The 18,853-nt window shown below is 42.6% G+C and overlaps 1 protein-coding gene across 2 annotated transcripts in view; it reads left to right on the forward strand.

The window, feature by feature from the left end:
* PCCA (propionyl-CoA carboxylase subunit alpha) overlaps window positions 1–18,853 on the forward strand; it is a 436,739-nt gene that overhangs the window by 9,894 nt on the left and 407,992 nt on the right. For both annotated transcript variants that reach the window (XM_001092670.5, XM_015121385.3), the window contains exons 2-4: window positions 7,868–7,945; window positions 17,119–17,166; window positions 17,276–17,344. In XM_001092670.5, the coding sequence (XP_001092670.3) occupies window positions 7,868–7,945; window positions 17,119–17,166; window positions 17,276–17,344 (195 nt within the window). The remainder of the gene's footprint in view (window positions 1–7,867; window positions 7,946–17,118; window positions 17,167–17,275; window positions 17,345–18,853) is intronic.

Genomic DNA, 18,853 nt, shown 5'->3' on the forward strand with positions numbered 1-18,853 from the left:
GGGATGGGAGTGACTGCGCATAGTTAAGGGGTGTCTTTTTGGGGTGATAAAAAATGTCCTGGAATCAGTAGCCATCATGGTTCCATGCCTTGTGAATATACTAAAAACCACTGAGTTGTATACTTTTTTAAAAGGGTAAATTTTATGGTATGTGAATTACATCTGAATTAAAAAATAAAAGAATGGTCTGGGCGCAGTGATTCACACCTGTAATCCCAGCACTTTGGGAAGCTAAGGCAGGTGGATCACCCGAGGTAAGGAGTTCGAGACCAGCCTGACCAACATGGAGAAACCCCATCTCTACGAAAAATACAAAATTAGCCTGGCATGGTGGCACATGCCTGTAATCCCAGCTCCTCGGGAGGCTGAGACAGGAGAATTGCTTGAACCTGGGAGGCAGAGGTTGCAGTGAGCTGAAATCGCACCATTGCACTCCAGCCTGGGCAACGAGAGCAAAACGCCATCTCAAAAAAAAAAAGAAAAAAAAAAAGACTTAAATCAATTGCCCACGTTCCTGAGTATTTAGTATCTTAGAAATAGGGAGGGTTAAGACTTGAGAGGGAAGAGCAAGACAGTAGTAAGAATGAAACACATCTTTGTTTTGAGAGCTGGAGACTAGCTTCATTCTGTTCCTACAGGGAGCTCTAGAGCAGTATTTCTCAAAGTGTGATTGTTAACCAGCAGCATTATCCGGGACTTGTTAGAAATGCAAATTATCCAGCCCTAGTCCAGAGCTGCAGAGTCTGAATCTCTGGTGATGGAGCCCAGCAATCTGTTTTAACAAGCCTTTCAGCTGATTCTGATGCATGGTAAAATTTGAGAACAACTGCCCTAGATCAGTGCTGCCCAATAGAAATATAAGGTGAGCTGCAAATGTCATTAAAAGTCTTCGCCGGGCGTGGTGGCTCAGCTGGGCATGGTGGCTCAGGACTAATTCCAGCACTTTGGGAGGCCGAGGCGGGTGGATCACAAGGTCAAGAGATTGAGATCATCCTGGCCAACATGGTGAAACCCTGTCTCTACTAAAAATACAAAAATTAGCCGGGTGTGGTGGTGTGTCCAGAATTGGTGGGTTCTTGGTTTCACTGACTTCAAGAATGAAGCTGTGGATCCTCATGGTGAGTGTTACAGTTCTTAAAGATGGTGTGTCTGGAGTTTGTTCCTTCAGACGTTCAGATGTGTCTGGAGCTTCTTTTGGTGAGTTCGGGGTCTCGCTGTCAGGAGTGAAGCTGCAGACCTTCGTGGTGAGTGTTACAGCTCTTAAAAGCAGCGCGTCTGGAGTTGTTCGTTCTTCCCGATGGGTTCGTGGTCTCGTTGGCTTCAGGAGTGAAGCTGCAGACCTTTGCAGTGAGTGTTACAGCTAATAAAGACAGCGTGGAACCGAAGAGTGAGCAGCAGCAAGTTTTATTGCAAACAGAGAAAGAACAAAGTCTCCACAGTGTGGAAGGGGACTTGAGTGGGTTGCCACTGCTGGTTCAGGTAGCCTGCTTTTATTCCCTTATCTAACCCCACCCACATCCTGCTGATTGGTCCATTTTACAGAGAGCTGATTGGTCTATTTTATAGAGAGCTGATTGGTCCGTTTTGACAGAGTGCTGATTGGTGTGTTTACAATCCTTCAGCTAGACACAGAGTGCTGATTGGTGTGTTTACAATCCTTGAGCTAGACACAGAGTGCTAGACAGAAAGGTTCTCCAAGTCCCCACTGGGTTAACTAGGTACAGCGTTAGCTAGATACAGAGTACCAATTGGTGTATTTACAAACTTTGAGCTAGACACTGTGTACTGATTGGTATATTTACATACCCTGAGCTAGACACAGAGTGCTGATTGGTGTGTTTACAATCCTTGAGCTAGACACAGAGTGCTAGACAGAAAAGTTCTCCAAGTCCTCACTAGGTTAGCTAGATACAGAGTTAGCTAGATACAGAGTACCAATTGGTCTATTTACAAACCTTGAGCTAGACACAGAGTACTGATTTGTGTATTTACAAAGCCTGAGCCAGACACAGAGTGCTGACTGGTGTATTTAGGATCCTCTAGCTAGAGGGAAAAGTTCTCCAAGTCCCCACCAGATTAGCTAGATACAGAGTTCTGATTGGTGCACATACAATCCTCTGGCTAGATATAAAAGTTCTCCAAGTCCCCATCCGGCTCAGCAGCCCAGCTGGCTTCACCTAGTGGATCCTGCACCGGGGCTGCTGGTTCAGCTGCCCACCAATCCTGAGCCGCCCCTGCAGTCCTCAGTCCTTGGGCTGTCGATGGGACCAGGTGCCACGGAACAGGGTGCCGCCCGGCACCCGTTGGGAAGGCTCGGGCCATGCAGGAGCCCACTGCAGGCGGGGAGCTCAGACATGGCAGGCTGCAGGTCACGAGCCCTGCGCCATGGGGAGGCAGCTAAACCTGGCAAGAATTTGAGTGCAGCGCCGGTGGTCCGGCACTGCTGGGGCATTCGGCACAACCTCCACAGCTGCTAGCCCAGGGCAGCTCACTGCCCTGGGCGTGCTGCACTGGCTGGCCACTCCATGTGCAGGGCCTGTGGAGCCTGCCCCAGGGCCCACTGAAACTGGCACTGGCCTGGGAGCGCCTCTTCCTCCACACCTCCCCTCAAGCAGAGGGAGGCGGCTCTGGCCTCAGCCAGCCCAGAGAGGGGCTCCCACAGTGCCGTGGCAGGCTGAAGGGCTCCTCAAGCTCCGCCAGAGTGGACGCCGAGGCCGAGGAGGTGCTGAGAGTGAAGGCTGCTAGCACATTGTCACCTCTCAGTGGCAGGCACCTGTAATCCCAGCTACTGGGGAGGCCGAGGCAGGAGAATCGTTTGAACTTGGGAGGTGGAGGTTGCAGTGAGCCGAGATGGCACCACTGCACTCCAGCCTGGCGACAAAGTGAGACTGCGTCTCAAAAAACAAACAAAAATCTTCTAATACTTGTGTTAAAAAAAAGTAAAGTGAAGAGGCCAAGGTGGGAGGATTGCTTGAGACCAGGAGTTCAAGACCAGCCTGGGGAAAATAGTGAGAACCTCCTTCCCCTGCCACCCCATCTCTACAGAAAATGAAAACATTAGTGGGGCATGGTGGCATGCATCCGTAGTCCCAGCTACTCAGGTGGCTGAGGTGGGAGGATTGCTTGAATGCAGGAGTTCAGGGCTGCAGTGAGCTATGATCCTGTCACTACACTTCAGCCTGGGCAACACAGTGAGATCCTGTCTCAAAAAAAAAGAAAGGTAAAACGAAGCTAGGTGTGGTGGCAGGGAAGTGTAGTCTTAGCTACTCAGGAGGCTGAGGTGGAAAGATCGTTTGAGTCTAGGAGTTAGAGGCTGCCATGGGCTATAGTTGTGCCTGTGACTAGTCACTGCAGTCCAGCCTGAGCAAACATAGTGAGACCCCCATCTCTTAAAAAAACAAAAAAAGTAAAATAAGAGGAAATTAATATATTTTACTTAATATATTCAAATATTCAAAGTATTATTTGAATATGTAAATGTAAAAATTCACTAATGAGGTCTTTTACATTTTTTGGGCACTAAGTTTTCAAAATCCAGTGTGTAGTTTACTCTTAGCGCACATCTGAGTGTGGCTCATGGCTGCCATATTGGGTGGAACAGCTCTAGGGCACAGATTGTGCTACTGATGAAGTCCCACCTTGAGGTGCTGGGACTGGCCTTTTGAATTCAGTGTTAGCCCTTGGCCAGGCACGGTGGGGGTAGCTCTCAGGCTTGATGGAGAACTGTATAGTTGAGGAACATGGTCGAGATGAGGGAGCAGGTGTGAGCCGTTAGTTGTCAACACAGTAGCTAGAGAGGATCTGAGTGGCCTCTGACAACATCTGCTACCGCCGGATGGGGAAGAATGGCCTGGCTGAAGAGTCAAGGGTGGGATAATGAAGTTCTAGAGTTGACATGTATAGTTTTCTGGTGCTTGAGTTTAGTACAGAGGCAGAGCCCAGAGAATCTTGAGTCTTGAACATCTCTCTCAAATATTAGGTGTTCAGCTTGGCTTTTGGCAGACACTGAAGACTGGAACGGTCTCTGAGATCCTGAAGACTAAATAGTCTATTTGCAAGAAAAGCTGTGCTTCCAGGAAAAAGCCAGACTTAAATCAAGTGTCTTCAGAGAAAGGCATGTGCTCAGAAGGCCCCTTGGCTTCTGTTACAGTGCACGATGAAATACTCAACAGATGTTTCCAAACTCTGTGTCATAATACATGGATAAGACCTTCACCTGGAATTTTAGAGATGAAGCAAGATGAAGTAAACTAATGTTTACTTTGACCTTGGTGAGACCATTTTATAGCTCCGTTAACCCAGTTTTGAGGACAGTTTCTTCTTTGAAGCAGAATGCATTCTGATAATGAATTTATCTGATAATGAGTTATTTAGTATTATTCACCTGATTGCTACTGTGGGTGAGTTAACAGTAGTTTTGGTTTTGGCAGAACTGGTGTTTAGATTGTTCTTTAAGATATTTGCTAGTGGATTTACCAGTTTTAACTGCCACGTGAGGCCACATCATGCTTAGTATTTTTTTGAGACAGAGTCTCACTCTGTCACCCAGGCTGGAGTGCAGTGGCGCGATCTCGGCTCACTGCAACCTCCGCCTCCCGGGTTCACGCCATTCTCCTGCCTCAGCCTCCCGAGTAGCTGGGATTATAGGCGCCCACCACCACACCCGGCTAATTTTTTTTTTTTTTTTTGTATTTTTAGTAGAGACGGGGTTTCACTGTGTTAGCCAGGATGGTCTCGATCTCCTGACCTTGTGATCCACCCGCCTTGGCCTCCCAAAGTGCTGGGATTACAGGCATGAGCCACTGCGCCTGGCCAGTGCTATCTAATCTTAAGAAAGGATAGTTGTTTCCCTGTTTGCCATGACTGGAAGGCATGCAACCAGTTTGTCTAAAAGCCTACCATTTCCCCCCATTTTTGTCTAAGTTATTGTGTGCTGATGATAATATATGCAAGACTGTGCTAGCCATGTTAGACATTCTCATTTAATCCTCATAGCAGCATTGTGACCTAGATAAGTACTATTATTATCCCCAGTGTACAAATGAAGAAACTTTCTATATATCTAGGAAATGTCAGAGTCAAGATTCGAATCCAGGTCAGAATCTGAGTTTAGACCAGAACTCTTATTGACTATATTATTCTCTAATGGTAACTCCCAAGTGGTTCTGGTATGGTTTTAAGAAAGAAGGTGACAGCTGCATATTTGGATTTAGTTTTCATGTAAAACCTTACATTTTTTGGCACTTTACTATTTATAAAAACTCATTTGATCCTTTTAACAACTCCCTAGGAAATCAGGGAGGTGTCATCACCTGCATTCTGTAGATGGAAACGGGGGCCCAGAGAAATGATTAGCTCAATGACTCATAGCTGAGAGTTGACCCAAGTCTTGTGACTCTGAGGGTCAATGCCACTTCCCATGTGCCAAACCATTTGCAGGCATTTCTTTTCTTTGTGTGGAAAATATAGGAAATCATTATTCCTGTGGGAGAGAACCAATGGCAATATGTTATTGGGGAGTCATTTTGCACACCCTGACCTTTCTCCTTTTGGCTGTGATTGGCTAAATAGTCTTTATAAATAGAATTGATTAAAGTTCTTTCTCAGAACCTTTATTGCTAGGAAATACCTTACAAAGAATTTTGGACTGGGCGTATAGCCAGTTTGTTACATGCTTAACAAAAACAACAAACGTTAAAATTGTGCAGAGGTCCAAATTAGCAGACTTCTACAAACGTTTTCCTGCATTTAGAACATACATTTTATGTTGTGGCTTTACACAAATAGTCTGAGTGTTGACCCGATTCTTCATTTTTGACCTTCCATGAATGTCTCCCAGGAGTAAACAGGAACAGAGCCTTTGTGGGGCTGACTCCAAACCAGTTGAGACTTGTCGTGGGAATGGTTCACACTGGTAGTTGTTCTGTCATAGTTGTGTTTGCTTGTACGAGTTCTACTTCTTTTTTTTCTGAGATGGAGTTTCGCTCTTTTTGCCCAGGCTGGAGTGCAACGGCACAATCTTGGCTCCCTGCAACCTCCGCCTCCTGGGTTCAGCCATCCAAGTAGCTGGGATTACGGGTGTGCACCACCACTCTCTGCTAATTTTGTATTTTTAGTAGAGATGGGGTTTCTTTATGTTGGTCAGGCTGGTCTCGAACTCCCGACCTCAAGCGATCTGCCCGCCTTGGCCTCCCAAAGTGCTGGGATTACAGGCATGAGCCACTGTGCCCGGCCCGAGTTCTACTTCTGGTTGCTGTCTAACCGGGAGGCATCTATGCTTTTTACAGCTGTGGGCCGCATTATTACAAGTTCACATGTGTGCAAGCTCTGTGGAACAACATCATGTCTTTGAGTAGATATTAGTGTTTATGTGGGACTCGCCACTGTTTTTCTTATCTAAAAATAAAAAACTTCAGAAAGCTCTTGACCAATCTGTGGTTAAATCTTGTAACCATTACAGCATCAGCCTGTGACCTTTGAAAAATTAAAGTTCTTGGGACTCAACTTTGTCATAAACTTGGGGATAATGCTCTTTGAACTCACAGTTATGCTTGAAGGAATATATGAGAGATAGTCTTGATCTTTAATAGGGACACAGTAATAATTTCCCATTCATAGTTCCTTGTTGTTCCTAGTCTTTTACTTGGTAAAGGTTTTATTTTATAAACTATATCTTTTTGTATCTTTTACCTCCACTTTTGTATAGAGATTACTATTCGTTCGTTCGTTCATTCATTCATTCATTCATTCATTCTGATGAGTTTCGCTCTTGTTGCCCAGGCTGGAGTGCAGTGGCACGATCTCAGCTCACTGCAACCTCCACCTCCTGGGTTCAAGCAATTCTCCTACCTCAGCCTCCTTAGTAGCTGGGACTACAGGTGTGTGCCAGCATGCCCCACTAATTTTTTTTTTTTTGTATTTTTAGTAGAGACGGGGTTTCGCCATTTTGGCCAGTCTGGTTGCAAACTCCTGACCTCAGGTGATCCACCTGCCTCGGCCTCCCAAAGTGCTAGGATTACAGGCATGAGCCATGGTGCCCAACTCTTTAAAAACTAGTTGTACAATTTTTTCAGTTCATTTACAAATGTTGCTATAAAAACATTTTGTTTCTTATTTGAGTTGCTATCCTCTTAGAAGGTTCTAAGGGGTCTTGCTCTGTTGCCCAGGCTGGAGTACAGTGGTGTGATCTTGGCTCACTGTAGCCTCAAACTCCCGGGCTCAAGTAGTACTCCCACCTCTGCCTCCTGAGTAGCTGGGATTCTAGGCGTGTATCACTGTGCCTGGCTTAGTCACTTAATGTTCTTAAGTATTAAAGCATTAAGATATGCTTTCTTCACAAATAGTTCAATGAATGAGAAATATCCTTGATTAATGGTTTTGGTTTTTCATATTTATCAGCCAAACCACTTTTGTACCAGAAAATGTAAAATAAGAAATTGGGCTGATGACATCAGCACATATAAAAATAATATTTTATTATGTTCTGGCCACTGTTAAATTCGAAGCTCCCTGAGACCAAGACTCTTGTTTTGTGTTTTTAAAAGTTCTTTGTGGTCTGTGACATTTCTGACCCTGTTCTATCCTTTTGCGTGATCTGAAAGGCTTTCCTCAGATTTGCTTGGCCCATTGACAATTCTTGTTTTGCTTTTCTGGAGATTGTTTTGATGCTTTTGGTTTCTCTTACATGCCGACGGGCTGTGTCTGTAGATAGATTTCCCTTCCATAATTATAATTATGGTGTATTGCCTAGAACTACTATTTATTGATCAAACACTTTCGCTAGAACCCAGCTGGAAGAAATATCCTGAAAAAATGTTCAAAAGCCCGTCAAGTATTTGCAATTTATTTTGCTTTTCTTTTTTTGTAGCATGTTCCGCACTATTCAAGACAGCGCTTAATGGTGTCCCGTAATCTTGGTTCAGTGGGATATGATCCTAATGAAAAAGTAAGTATTTAAACGATACTCTCAACAACTAACTTATCATGGTTTTACTTTCTTGTCTCCATACTGTGTTCAATGGGATTTTGTTAAGACTGTGGGGTCATTGATCACTCTAGCATTATATGTTTCTATAGGTGCTCAATCTTTAGATGTTCTGTTTTTCATTGTGGGCCACAGTCTGAATCTTTTTAATTTTGTATTTGTATCTTTACCAAAAATTGAATGCATTTACAATGTGTTTCCTTTGTTTTCAGAAGAATAACTAAGAAATCATTTGTTCTTAAAGACTGGGCAGTTAAGAGATTTAATTAAACTATTGAGTTTTTCTTTCATTTACTTAATACTTTTTTTTTTTTTTTGAGATGGAGTCTCGCACTGTCGCCCGGGCTGGAGTGCAGTGGTGTGATCTTGGCTCACTGCGACCTACACCTCCCAGGTTCAAACAATTCTCCCACCTCAGCCTCCTGAGTAGCTGGGATTACAGGCGTACACCACTGCACCCGGCTAACATTTATATTTTTAGTAGAGACGGGCTTTCACCATGTTGGCCAGGATGGTCTCAAACTCCTGACCTCAGGTGATCCACCTGCCTCAGCCTCCCAAAGTGCTGGGATTTCAGGCGTGAGACACTGTGCACCCGGCCTCATTTACTTAATATTTATATTATTTATTTATTTATTTGTGACACAGAGTCTTGCTCTTTTGCCCAGGCTGGAGTACAGTCGTGTGATCTCAGCTCACTGTAACCTTTGCCTCCTGGCTTCAAGAGATTCTCTTGCCTCAGCCTCCTGAGTAGCTGGGATTACAGGTGTGCCCCACCATGCCCGTCTAGTTTTTGTGTTTGTTAGTAGAAACGGGGTTTCACCATGTTGGCCAGGCTGGTCTCAAACTCCTGACCTCAGGTGATCGGCCCGCCTCGGCCTCCCAAAGTGCTGGGATTACAGACGTGAGCCACTGTGGCCTACCTGTATGATTCATTTAGATTGAAGATAATTTTGTGTATTATAAATTTCAGGACAAGCAGTTTCTAATTAAAATGCTATTTCAATAATGTTTGAGCCTTGTAGGGACTAGAAGAAGTGATTGGAAATAAAATATGGTTTCATGCCTTCATGGCAATGAAAGCATCAAAGAGCGTGGGAGTTTTGGTTAAGAAGGGATTGTTCAAGGTGACTGTCATCAAAATACAACTGACAGGCATGATTATTTGAGAATGACATGTCTGAGGTATCTCTGAATCATGTGCTGAAGTGCACAGTACTGCTTTCCAGATTCTTTTGAATCTGGAGGCCTGGAGGAAGAAAGAGTCTACATATCTTCAGTTCAGTAGGAATACAACATGAAACACAGTTGCAGGGTGGTATGGTTTGGCTCTGTGTCCCCACCCAAATCTCATCTCGACCTGTAATCCCCACGTGTTGAGGCAGGGAGGTGATTGGATCATGGGGGCAGTTTCCTCCATGTTTTTCTCGTGATAGTGAGTTGGTTCTCACAGGATCTTATGATCTTACAAGTGTTTGGAAGTTCCTCCTTTGCACTACTCTCCCCTGCTGCCTTGTGAAGAAGGTGCCTGCTTTCCTTCTGCCATGATTTAAGTTTCCTGAAGCCTCCCCAGCCATGTGGAACTGGGAGTCAATTAAACCTTTGTTTATAAATTACGTAGTCTTGGGTGGTATCTTCATAGCAATGTAAAAACCGATTAATACACAGGGCAAATGCAATTTTCAAGGTTTTTTTTTTTTTTTTTAAATTTTTGAGATGGAATATTGTTCTGTCACCCAGGCTGGAGTGCAGTGGTGTGATCTTGGCTCACTGCAACCTCCACGTCCCGGGTTCAAACAATTCTCCTGCCTCAGCCTCCCGAGGAGCTGGGATTACAGGTGTTCATTACCATGCCTGGCTAATTTTTGTATTTTTAGTAGAGACGGGGTTTCACCATGTTGGCCAGACTGGTCTCGAGCTCCTGACCTCAAATGTCTGCCTGCCTCAGCCTCCTAAAGTGTTGGGATTACAGGCATGAGCCATGGCGCTTGGCCAATTTTCAATTTTCTAATAGCTACATTAAAAAACAGTAAACAGTTAAAATTAATTTTAATAATATCTCAATATCTAAAATGTTATTTAAGTACATAATCAGTATAAAAAGTATTAACAGGACACCTTAGATTCTTTTTTTGGGCCCTAAGTCTTCTAAATCCAGTGTATGTTTTACATCTCTGGCATATCTCAGTTTGATTAGCCACATTTGAAGAGCCCAGTAACCTCTTGTGACCAGTGGCTACTGCATTGGATAGTGCAGGTCTATTGAATGAGTTACGATAAACTCCCTGTTATGAAAGCTGTAGTTTAATTTAAAATCTTCATCATAGGTGATATGCTTTGGGGTTCATGTATCCATGTGTTGCATTCCAATCTCGAAGTAATCATCTATCCTAAGTGGCCACACTCTTAAGAGTGGTTAACTAACATTTGTTGAGGAGGCCACATTCTAGAGGGGTGGAATACTACAAACGGCTCAGCCATCTTTCTCTTTATAAATACCGGTAGCCTTCCTCATTAGCATAATAACTGTTAGAAGTAGGCTGTCAGCCAGGTGTGATGGCCCACGCCTGTAATCCCAGGACTTTGGGAGTTCGAGGCCAGTGGATTGCTTGAGGTCAGGAACTTGCGACCAGCCTGGCGAAACCCTGTCTCTACCAAAAACAAAACAAAACAAAAAAACCTCCACAAAAGTTAGCTGGGTGTGCTGGCGTGCGCCTGTAATTCCAGCTACACAGGAAGCTAAGGTGGGAGAATCACTTGAGCCCAGGAGGCAGGGCTTCAGTGTGCCATAATTGCACCACCGTACTCCAGACTGCTAGGCTACAGGGCGAGATCCTGTCTCGAAGAAGGAAAAAGAAATGGGCTGTCATTGAGGAAGTTTGTGATATTCGTCGATATTATGTTATTGGCTGTTACTTTAGAGAAATTCTCTGCCTTTGTACTATTAGAATATAATAATGTAGTTGGCCTTTAATTCTTTACCTTTAAGAATAACACTCATGCCCGATCCCTAAATGAATAGTCCTGTGTTCAGCCACTTGTCTGGTGGATTCTTGATGGCTTAGTCTGACAGTATGGTTAACCAAATCAGAATATTGTTTTTTTTTTTTGCCTATGGCGAGCCTTTCTTGCAGTCTTTTGGAGCCTTACAAAGTACAGGGAGTTGAGATTTCACTGAACTTATCAAGCGGGTTTTATGATTCTTTTTATGTCTTAATAAATGTTTGTATGTATGGACAGAGTTAGGTCTGGCACTTGCTTTCGTTATAACCTCATAGTGAAGTTACAGAAATAGGTAACTCACCTCCCACATGGGTGACCACTGCTAATTACTAAAAATAAATAAATGTGTGTAACTGTCTGGGTTTAGCACATTTATTTATTTATTTATTTATTTATTTATTTATTTATTTTTGAGATAGAGTCTCGCTCTGTCACCCAGGCTGGAGTGCAGTGGCATGATCTTGGCTCACTGCAACCTCCACCTTCTGGGTTCAAGCGATTCTCCTGCCTCAGCCTCCTGAGTAGCTGGGATTACAGACACACACCACCATGCCCAGCTAATTTTTTTTTTTTTTTTTGTATTTTCAGTAGAGATGGAGTTTCACTATGTTGGCCAGGCTGGTCTCGAACTCCTGACCTCAGGTGATCCACCTGCCTCCACCTCCCAAAATGCTGGGCTTATAGGCATGAGCTACCGTGCCTGGCCCAGGTTTGGCACATTTAAAGAGATCGGAGGGTTAAAGAGTGTAGAAGTGGAATCCCCTTGGAATTTACTAAGCATGTTTCATCATAAATTCTGAAATCAATCCTGCTGCCTGCTATCTTTGCCATCTCCTTTGCTGTGCCCTTGCCTAAGGTGGCTGTGGAGAAACTGTGTTTCCCTCAGTGAGTGATGAATATTCTTTGGCACCTAATCGTGGTACAGGTGCATGTTCAGACTAAATTGGTCGCTTCACCCTTTGCTTGAGGGCTGCACTTAATCAGACCTTTCTCCTTCCCGGATTCCTGCTGTCCTTGTAACCATTCATTAAATATTGACCTGGTCTGTTTATACCTACTGTCCCAAGTGCAAGTAGACTTGATCTTTGGTGTAATACATATTTGTTAAATAAATTGATTCTCGTTTGAATCTGTTATTAACTCCTTTCTTATTCCACATTTTATCAGTGACTTACATCATGCACAACTTATCCAGGTGAAATTTAATCATCACTGAAAATGTTATTTTTTTTTAACTGGAGTTCTAACAAGCTAACTGGTTGTCTTATGTACGTTCATGAGAATAAGGAAGATTTAACTTACGGTAACTGCTTAGATAAAGACCATTAAGTTTCAGCTGGCCTTAAATTAATGTGAGCCAGTACAGTACTATGTTGTTCCTTTCACACTAATGTGAGCTGGCTGGGCTCAGTGGCTTACGCCTACAGTCCCTGCGCTTTGGGAGGCCGAGACACGGGATTCCTTGAGACCAAGAGTTCCATACCAACCTGGGTAACAGAGCAAAACCCCATCTCTTAAAAAAAAAAGTGATGTTAGGTGTTATTAATAACATAGTGTTTAGAGCTTGCATTGTTATTCTCTGACCACATTATGTCATGGTATGTTCTGACATGAATACCTGGATGTGAACTCTCTGACTTTACCATTAAGTGACTTAAGGCAAGTGATTTAGCCTCATCAAGCCTTAGTTTTCTTATTTGTAAAACGGAGATATTATCAGAACTGACTTCGTGGGATTATTATGCTAAATATTGTCCTCATAGCCATTACCTGAAAGATGAAATAATGCACAGAAGGGATTCATCACAGTGCCTGCTGTATACAAAACGTGTCCTAAATGTCGGCTGCTTAATCTCCTTCACTGAATATTGCGCATTTGGAAACTGAGACTCAAAGTCCATGGATAGTGAGTAGCTGGGTGTAAACTCATGTCTGTCCTTTTCCAGAGCTGGTGGACTTACCCATTGTGCTGTGCCCTTTCTCAGAAGAGCTGGGCAGTGACCCAGTGTCCAGAGTTCTGCCATCATTCCAACAAGCACGCAGTGCAGGGCCAGCTCAGCCCTCTTGGTGTCTGAATGGAGTGTGCTGCTAGCTGTGGAGTTAGAGCCCGGGAGAGAGCATCTAAACCTGGGGAAGGGAAAGGAAGAAGGAGGGGTAGAGAGACAGTGGATTAAGAGAAAAACAACAACAACAACAACAAAAATCCTTAGGAAATCTTTTACTTCAGATGACATCATTAGTACAGTTATAGAGCAGCTACTGCCAAAGGTCTTCATTATCTATTCTGGTGCCTGAAATCTCCTCTGTCTTCAAGGATCCAGGATCCTAATTTATAGTTGTCTTTTTCTGAGTGTCTTCAGGGTGCCTTATGAGTGACTCTCCACATACAGGAACAAGTCCCAGTTCCTTGAATGGCGTATGAGTCCTTCTATCATCTGGACTGTTTTTATCCTAGCTTTATTTGCTACAACTCTCCTAAGCATACCACACGCTTGAGTCATATTGAGAATTCCTTGTAGTTCTTTAGTGCTACCCTCTTCTTCCAGTGTCACCACCTTTACACATGCTGTTCACGCGCTCCCTTCTCTGTGTAGCATCCTGCACACAGCCTTATTAGAGCACTTAACACAATTCATTGTGTTTGTGCCATATTTTACTTTGAAGTTGCCAAATGCACTTGATATTTACCTGTAATTGTTGATGCAGAGGGGCAGTTTTAGTTGGTTTTGATTGATTTGTATGTGTATTCTGTTACAGGCGTAGCCTACCTGGAAGAATATATAGGAGACCAGTAACAGTGGTTGCCTTTTGGGCAGGGACTTGGGTGTTTCTTCAGTGTATCCCCTTTTGTACTTTAAAAATTCTGAACTGTGATTTATTTAAAAGAAAATGTTATGTATGGAAGATTAATTGATATGGTTAGCTTTATTGAGTTTTATGTGCTAATTGGTAATACGTTAATAGCCCTTAACAGAGAAGATGTGTCAGGTGCAGGTATTTGTTTTGATATAGCTTTTCCCCAGTTAGGCAGATAAGGGCACACTCCTAAATTCATAACAGTCTGGCATGTAGCCCAAAGGGGTGAAGAACAGTAGCCATAGCTAATGCTGAATGAATATATATTACATGTTAGACGTTATTCTAAACACTTCAAGGGTGTTAATTAATATCATTCTCACAACCTCTTGTGGCAGGTGCTGTTTTTACCCTTATTTTACATACCAGGAAATGAGAGGCAAGAAGGATGACTTGTTCATAGCAGGACACACAGGAGGAGAACATAGTGTGCTGGAAGTTCAGCCTGGGTGGTTTGGCTGCAGACTGACTCGTAATGACCGTTCTGCTGCTTGAACAGAAATTAGAATGGGGATTCTTACTTAATTCTTCCAGTGTTATGATTTGTTATATTTGCTGTAACAATTGTTTAATATATAATTTCTAGGAGTGGTGTTTATGGTGATTATCAGAGATGGTCTGTTTCACAGTTAATATTAACATCACATTTTAAAACCCATTTAAGAAAGTGTTGGCCGGGCGTGGTGGCTCAAGCCTGTAATCCCAGCACTTCGGGAGGCCGAGATGGGCGGATCACGAGGTCAGGAGATCGAGACCATCCTGGCTAACCCGGTGAAACCCCGTCTCTACTAAAAAATACAAAAAACTAGCCGGGCGAGGTGGCGGGTGCCTGTAGTCCCAGCTACTCGGGAGGCTGAGGCAGGAGAATGGCGTGAACCCAGGAGGCGGAGCTTGCAGTGAGTCGAGATCTGGCCACTGCACTCCAGCCTGGGTGACAGAGCGAGACTCCGTCTCAAAAAAAAAAAAAAAAGAAAGTGTAATCATTGTTTTCTCAGGATATGCTTACTGCTTAAGAGGGATTTACCATGACCATTTAAATACAGAAAAGTAGATGATTTTGCGTTCTCAGACCTGAGGTGTGAGCAAGGCTCTGAGTGGCTTAGCGTTTTATCAAATTAGAAGTTTACCTATTTTTAAGGCAGGGGCTTGCCTCGGGTTGGTGGAGTTAAGACATATATGATGTAAAGGTTAAACCAAGACCTAGAAAGCTTTTTTCACTTCTGAAATGCTGGACTTTTTCCTGTATGTTAAAATACTGCTCTAGGCCGGGCGTGGTGGCTCAGGTTTGTAATCCCAGCACTTTGGGAGGCCGAGGCAGGCAAATCACCTGAGGGCAGGAGTTTGAGGCCAGCCTGGCCAAGATGGGGAAACCCTATCTCTACTAAAAATACAAAGAAATTAGCGGGGCGTGGTGGCATGCACCTGTAATCCCAGCTATCGGGAGGCTGAGGCAGGAGAATATCTTGAACCTGGGAGGCGGAGGTTACCATGAGCTGAGATCGCACCACTGCCCTCCAGCCTGGGTGACAAAGTGAGACTCCATCTCAAAAAACAAACAAACAAACAAACAAACAAACTGCTCTAAGTTATATAAGAGTACTTTTTAAAAGATCATATGTAACTCTAAGTCTTCCTTTAGAAATGTAACTAACACTTTTTTTCTGTAGTTCCGTTGAACTTAAAAACAATTCACAAATCCAGAAATTACCATGTGCTAATATGTATAACATCCAAATTACTTGGAATGGTGTGTTTTTAAAAACGATTAGCCTGTACAATTTTAGAGTAGGAAGAAAACCTTACTAAATAGCTTTCCTTTGGAGTGCTGCCAGTTTATGTGGAAATCAAGGCCTACAGGGATTGATTTGCTTAAAGTTAAATAAGTCATTAGTGGCAAAGCTGGACTTGGGTTTAGGTCTCTAGATAAACACAGGATATACAGCTTCTCTACTATTTGGTCTCAGCTGCTTCAAAATTTGGTGGTTATTCAAACTTAACATTGTATTCAAATGGTGTAATCTGCTTAGCCTAGGCGTTTTTGGATATAAGCACGATTGGTACCTATTCTGAGTTACTGAAAATATGCCCTGTCCCAACAGAGATGGCAGATAAATTATTCTTACTTAGTATCAGACTTTCCTTTGAAAACAACTCATGACACTTAGAATTTCCCAGAATTTAGAAAATAAATTGTCAAGTAATTTTGGCCAAAGTTTTTTTTTTTTTTTTTTTTTTTTTTTTTGAGACGGAGTCTTGCTCTGTCACCCAGGCTGGAGTGCAGTGGCACAATGTTAGCTCACTGCAACCTCTGCCTCCCGTGTTCAAGCGATTCCTGCCTCAGCCTCCCAAGTAGCTGAGATTACTTGGAATTACCAGCACTTGGGATTACAGGCATGCACCACCACGTCAGGCTAATTTTTGTATTTTAATTTATTATTTATTTATTTATTTATTTATTTATTTATTTATTTATTTTGAGACGGAGACTTGCTTTGTCTCCAGGCTGGAGTGCAGTGGTGCGATCTTGGCTCACTGCAGTCTCCACCTCCCGGGTTCATGCCATTCTCCTGCCTCAGCCTCCCGAGTAGCTGGGATTACAGGCGCACACCACTAGACCCAGCTAATTTTTTTGTTTTTATGTTTTTTGTATTTTCAGTAGAGACGGGGTTTCATCATATTGGCCAGGATGGTCTCGCTCTCCTGACCTCATGATCCACCCACCTTGGCCTCCCAAAGTTCTGGGATTACAGGTGTTAGCCACTGTGCCCAGCCTTTTTGTATTTTTAGTAGAGACAGGGTTTCACCGTGTTGGTCATACTGGTCTCGAACTCCTGACCTCGTGATCCACCTGCCTCAGCCTCCCAAAGTGCTGGGATTACAGGCATGAGCCACTGCGCCCGGGCTTGACTACAGTCTTTTAGTATCTGAAATATCATTTGAAGATTTTCTTTTGGCTAGAGAATTGATAAATACCCCCATTGTGAATACATTCACCTACTATGCTTTAACAAAGTAATTATAGAACCCGATCATATCAGGTGAATTTTGTAGTTCTCTGGTTGTAAATGATTATACTATTTAATAACCTATTTTAATATTACCCTAAGTATTTATAGTACATTTAATATTACTCTAAATAATATAGTATTTAATGTTACTCTAAGAAGTAATGTTTTTTAGGATTATATTCAGTGTTAATGTTGGAAAAAGTTGGTGTTTTTTGGTCCCAAAGTAAGAGTAACAATTTCTAATGAATGTGTTTTTTCTGTCTTCAGACTTTTGATAAAATTCTTATTGCTAATAGAGGAGAAATTGCATGTCGGGTGAGTAGAATTTTCATCTTATTTTCCATTTTACTCTATGAAATTATTTATTATTAAACCCCTTTAAGTGTGAATCACTATTAATAGACATTAATATATTTTAAAATAGGTTATTAAAACTTGCAAGAAGATGGGCATTAAGACAGTTGCCATCCACAGTGATGTTGATGCTAGTTCTGTAAGTATATTTTTGCTTTGTTTAAATCAGGACTTAATTTTGGGTCAAGTAGAAAAAGAGGGACATACAGGCTTTTTTTCTTGGCCTGCAAAAGATATATTCGAGTTTAAAAACTGTTTACTTGTTCACTGTTGTGTTAAGCAAAATGACATTATCACAGTGTCTTCTATATGTGCCTTAAGTATTTTCTTTTCATAGCTTTAAAAGCTTAAACTGAAAAATTGCCAGGCTGATTGCTGGTCACCAAGTAGATTTAAGCAAAGCATGAGAAAGTTTGAGTCAAAGATTAATGAAATGTTTACACAATGCTCCCTTATGAGAGCACTTTCCCCAGCATAACTTCAGTATCACTAAGGGAATGCTACAATTGTTTCACCTTTCCGAAATGCTTCAAAGTGTTCAGCTGAAAGTCTGACAAAAATGAAAGACAGGTTAATGCTAATTGGATACGAACAAAAGAAGGTTTAGCATAAAGCAGATATACTTTTATTTGGTACTTTTAACACAGCAGGCCTTTATTTATTTATTTATTTATTTATTTATTTATTGAAACAGAGTCTTGATCTGTCGTCCAGGCTGGAGTGTAGTGGCGTGATCTCACTTCACTACACCCTCCGCCTCCTGGGTTCAAGTGATTCTCCTGCCTCAGCCTCCTGAGTAGCTGGGATTATAGGCACCTGCCGTCATGCCTGGCTAATTTTTGTATTTTTGGAGAGACGGGGTTTCACCATGTTGGCCAGGCTGGTGTTGAACTCCTGACCTTAGGTGATCCGCCTGCCCCGGCCTCCCAAAGTGCTAGGATTACAGGCTTGAGCCACCACACCCGGCCCACAGCAGGGATTTTTTTAGTAGTAGTGTTATGAATGAGTAGAAAAAAATACCCTGGGGAAAGAATGTAAATTATTAGGTCTTTATGGCATGAAATATAAGTAGTTGAATACTAATGCAAGCATTGTTTCTCATTGTTTCACACTACTTTTGATAATGGGACCCTTTGGTAGGGTCCGTCACTTAGTGACAGGGATATGTTCTGAGAAATGCATCGTTAGGTGAGTTCAATATTATGTGACCATCACAGAATGTACTTACGCAAACCTTGATGATATAGCCTAGTACACACCTATATGGTATAGCCTATTCCTCCTGTGCTACAAACCTGTACAGCGTGTGACTGTACTAAATACTGTAGGCAATTGTAACACAATGGTGTTTGTGTATATAAGCATATCTAAACACAGAAAAGGTACAGTAAAAATGTAGTATAAAAGATAAAAAATGGTACACTTGTATAGGGCACTTACTGTGGATGGAGCTTGTAGGACTGGAAGCTGGTCTGGGTGAGTCAGGGAGTGAGCGAAGGCCTAGGACATTACTGTCACTACTGTAGACTTCATAAACACTGTACACTTAGGCTACACTACATTTATAGAAAAATAGTTTTCTTTTTTCAATAATAAATTAACCTTAGCATACCATAACTTTTTTACATTGTAAACTTTTTAATTTTGT

Source organism: Macaca mulatta, chromosome 17, assembly GCF_049350105.2.
Source record: "Macaca mulatta isolate MMU2019108-1 chromosome 17, T2T-MMU8v2.0, whole genome shotgun sequence".
NCBI lineage: Eukaryota > Metazoa > Chordata > Mammalia > Primates > Cercopithecidae > Macaca > Macaca mulatta.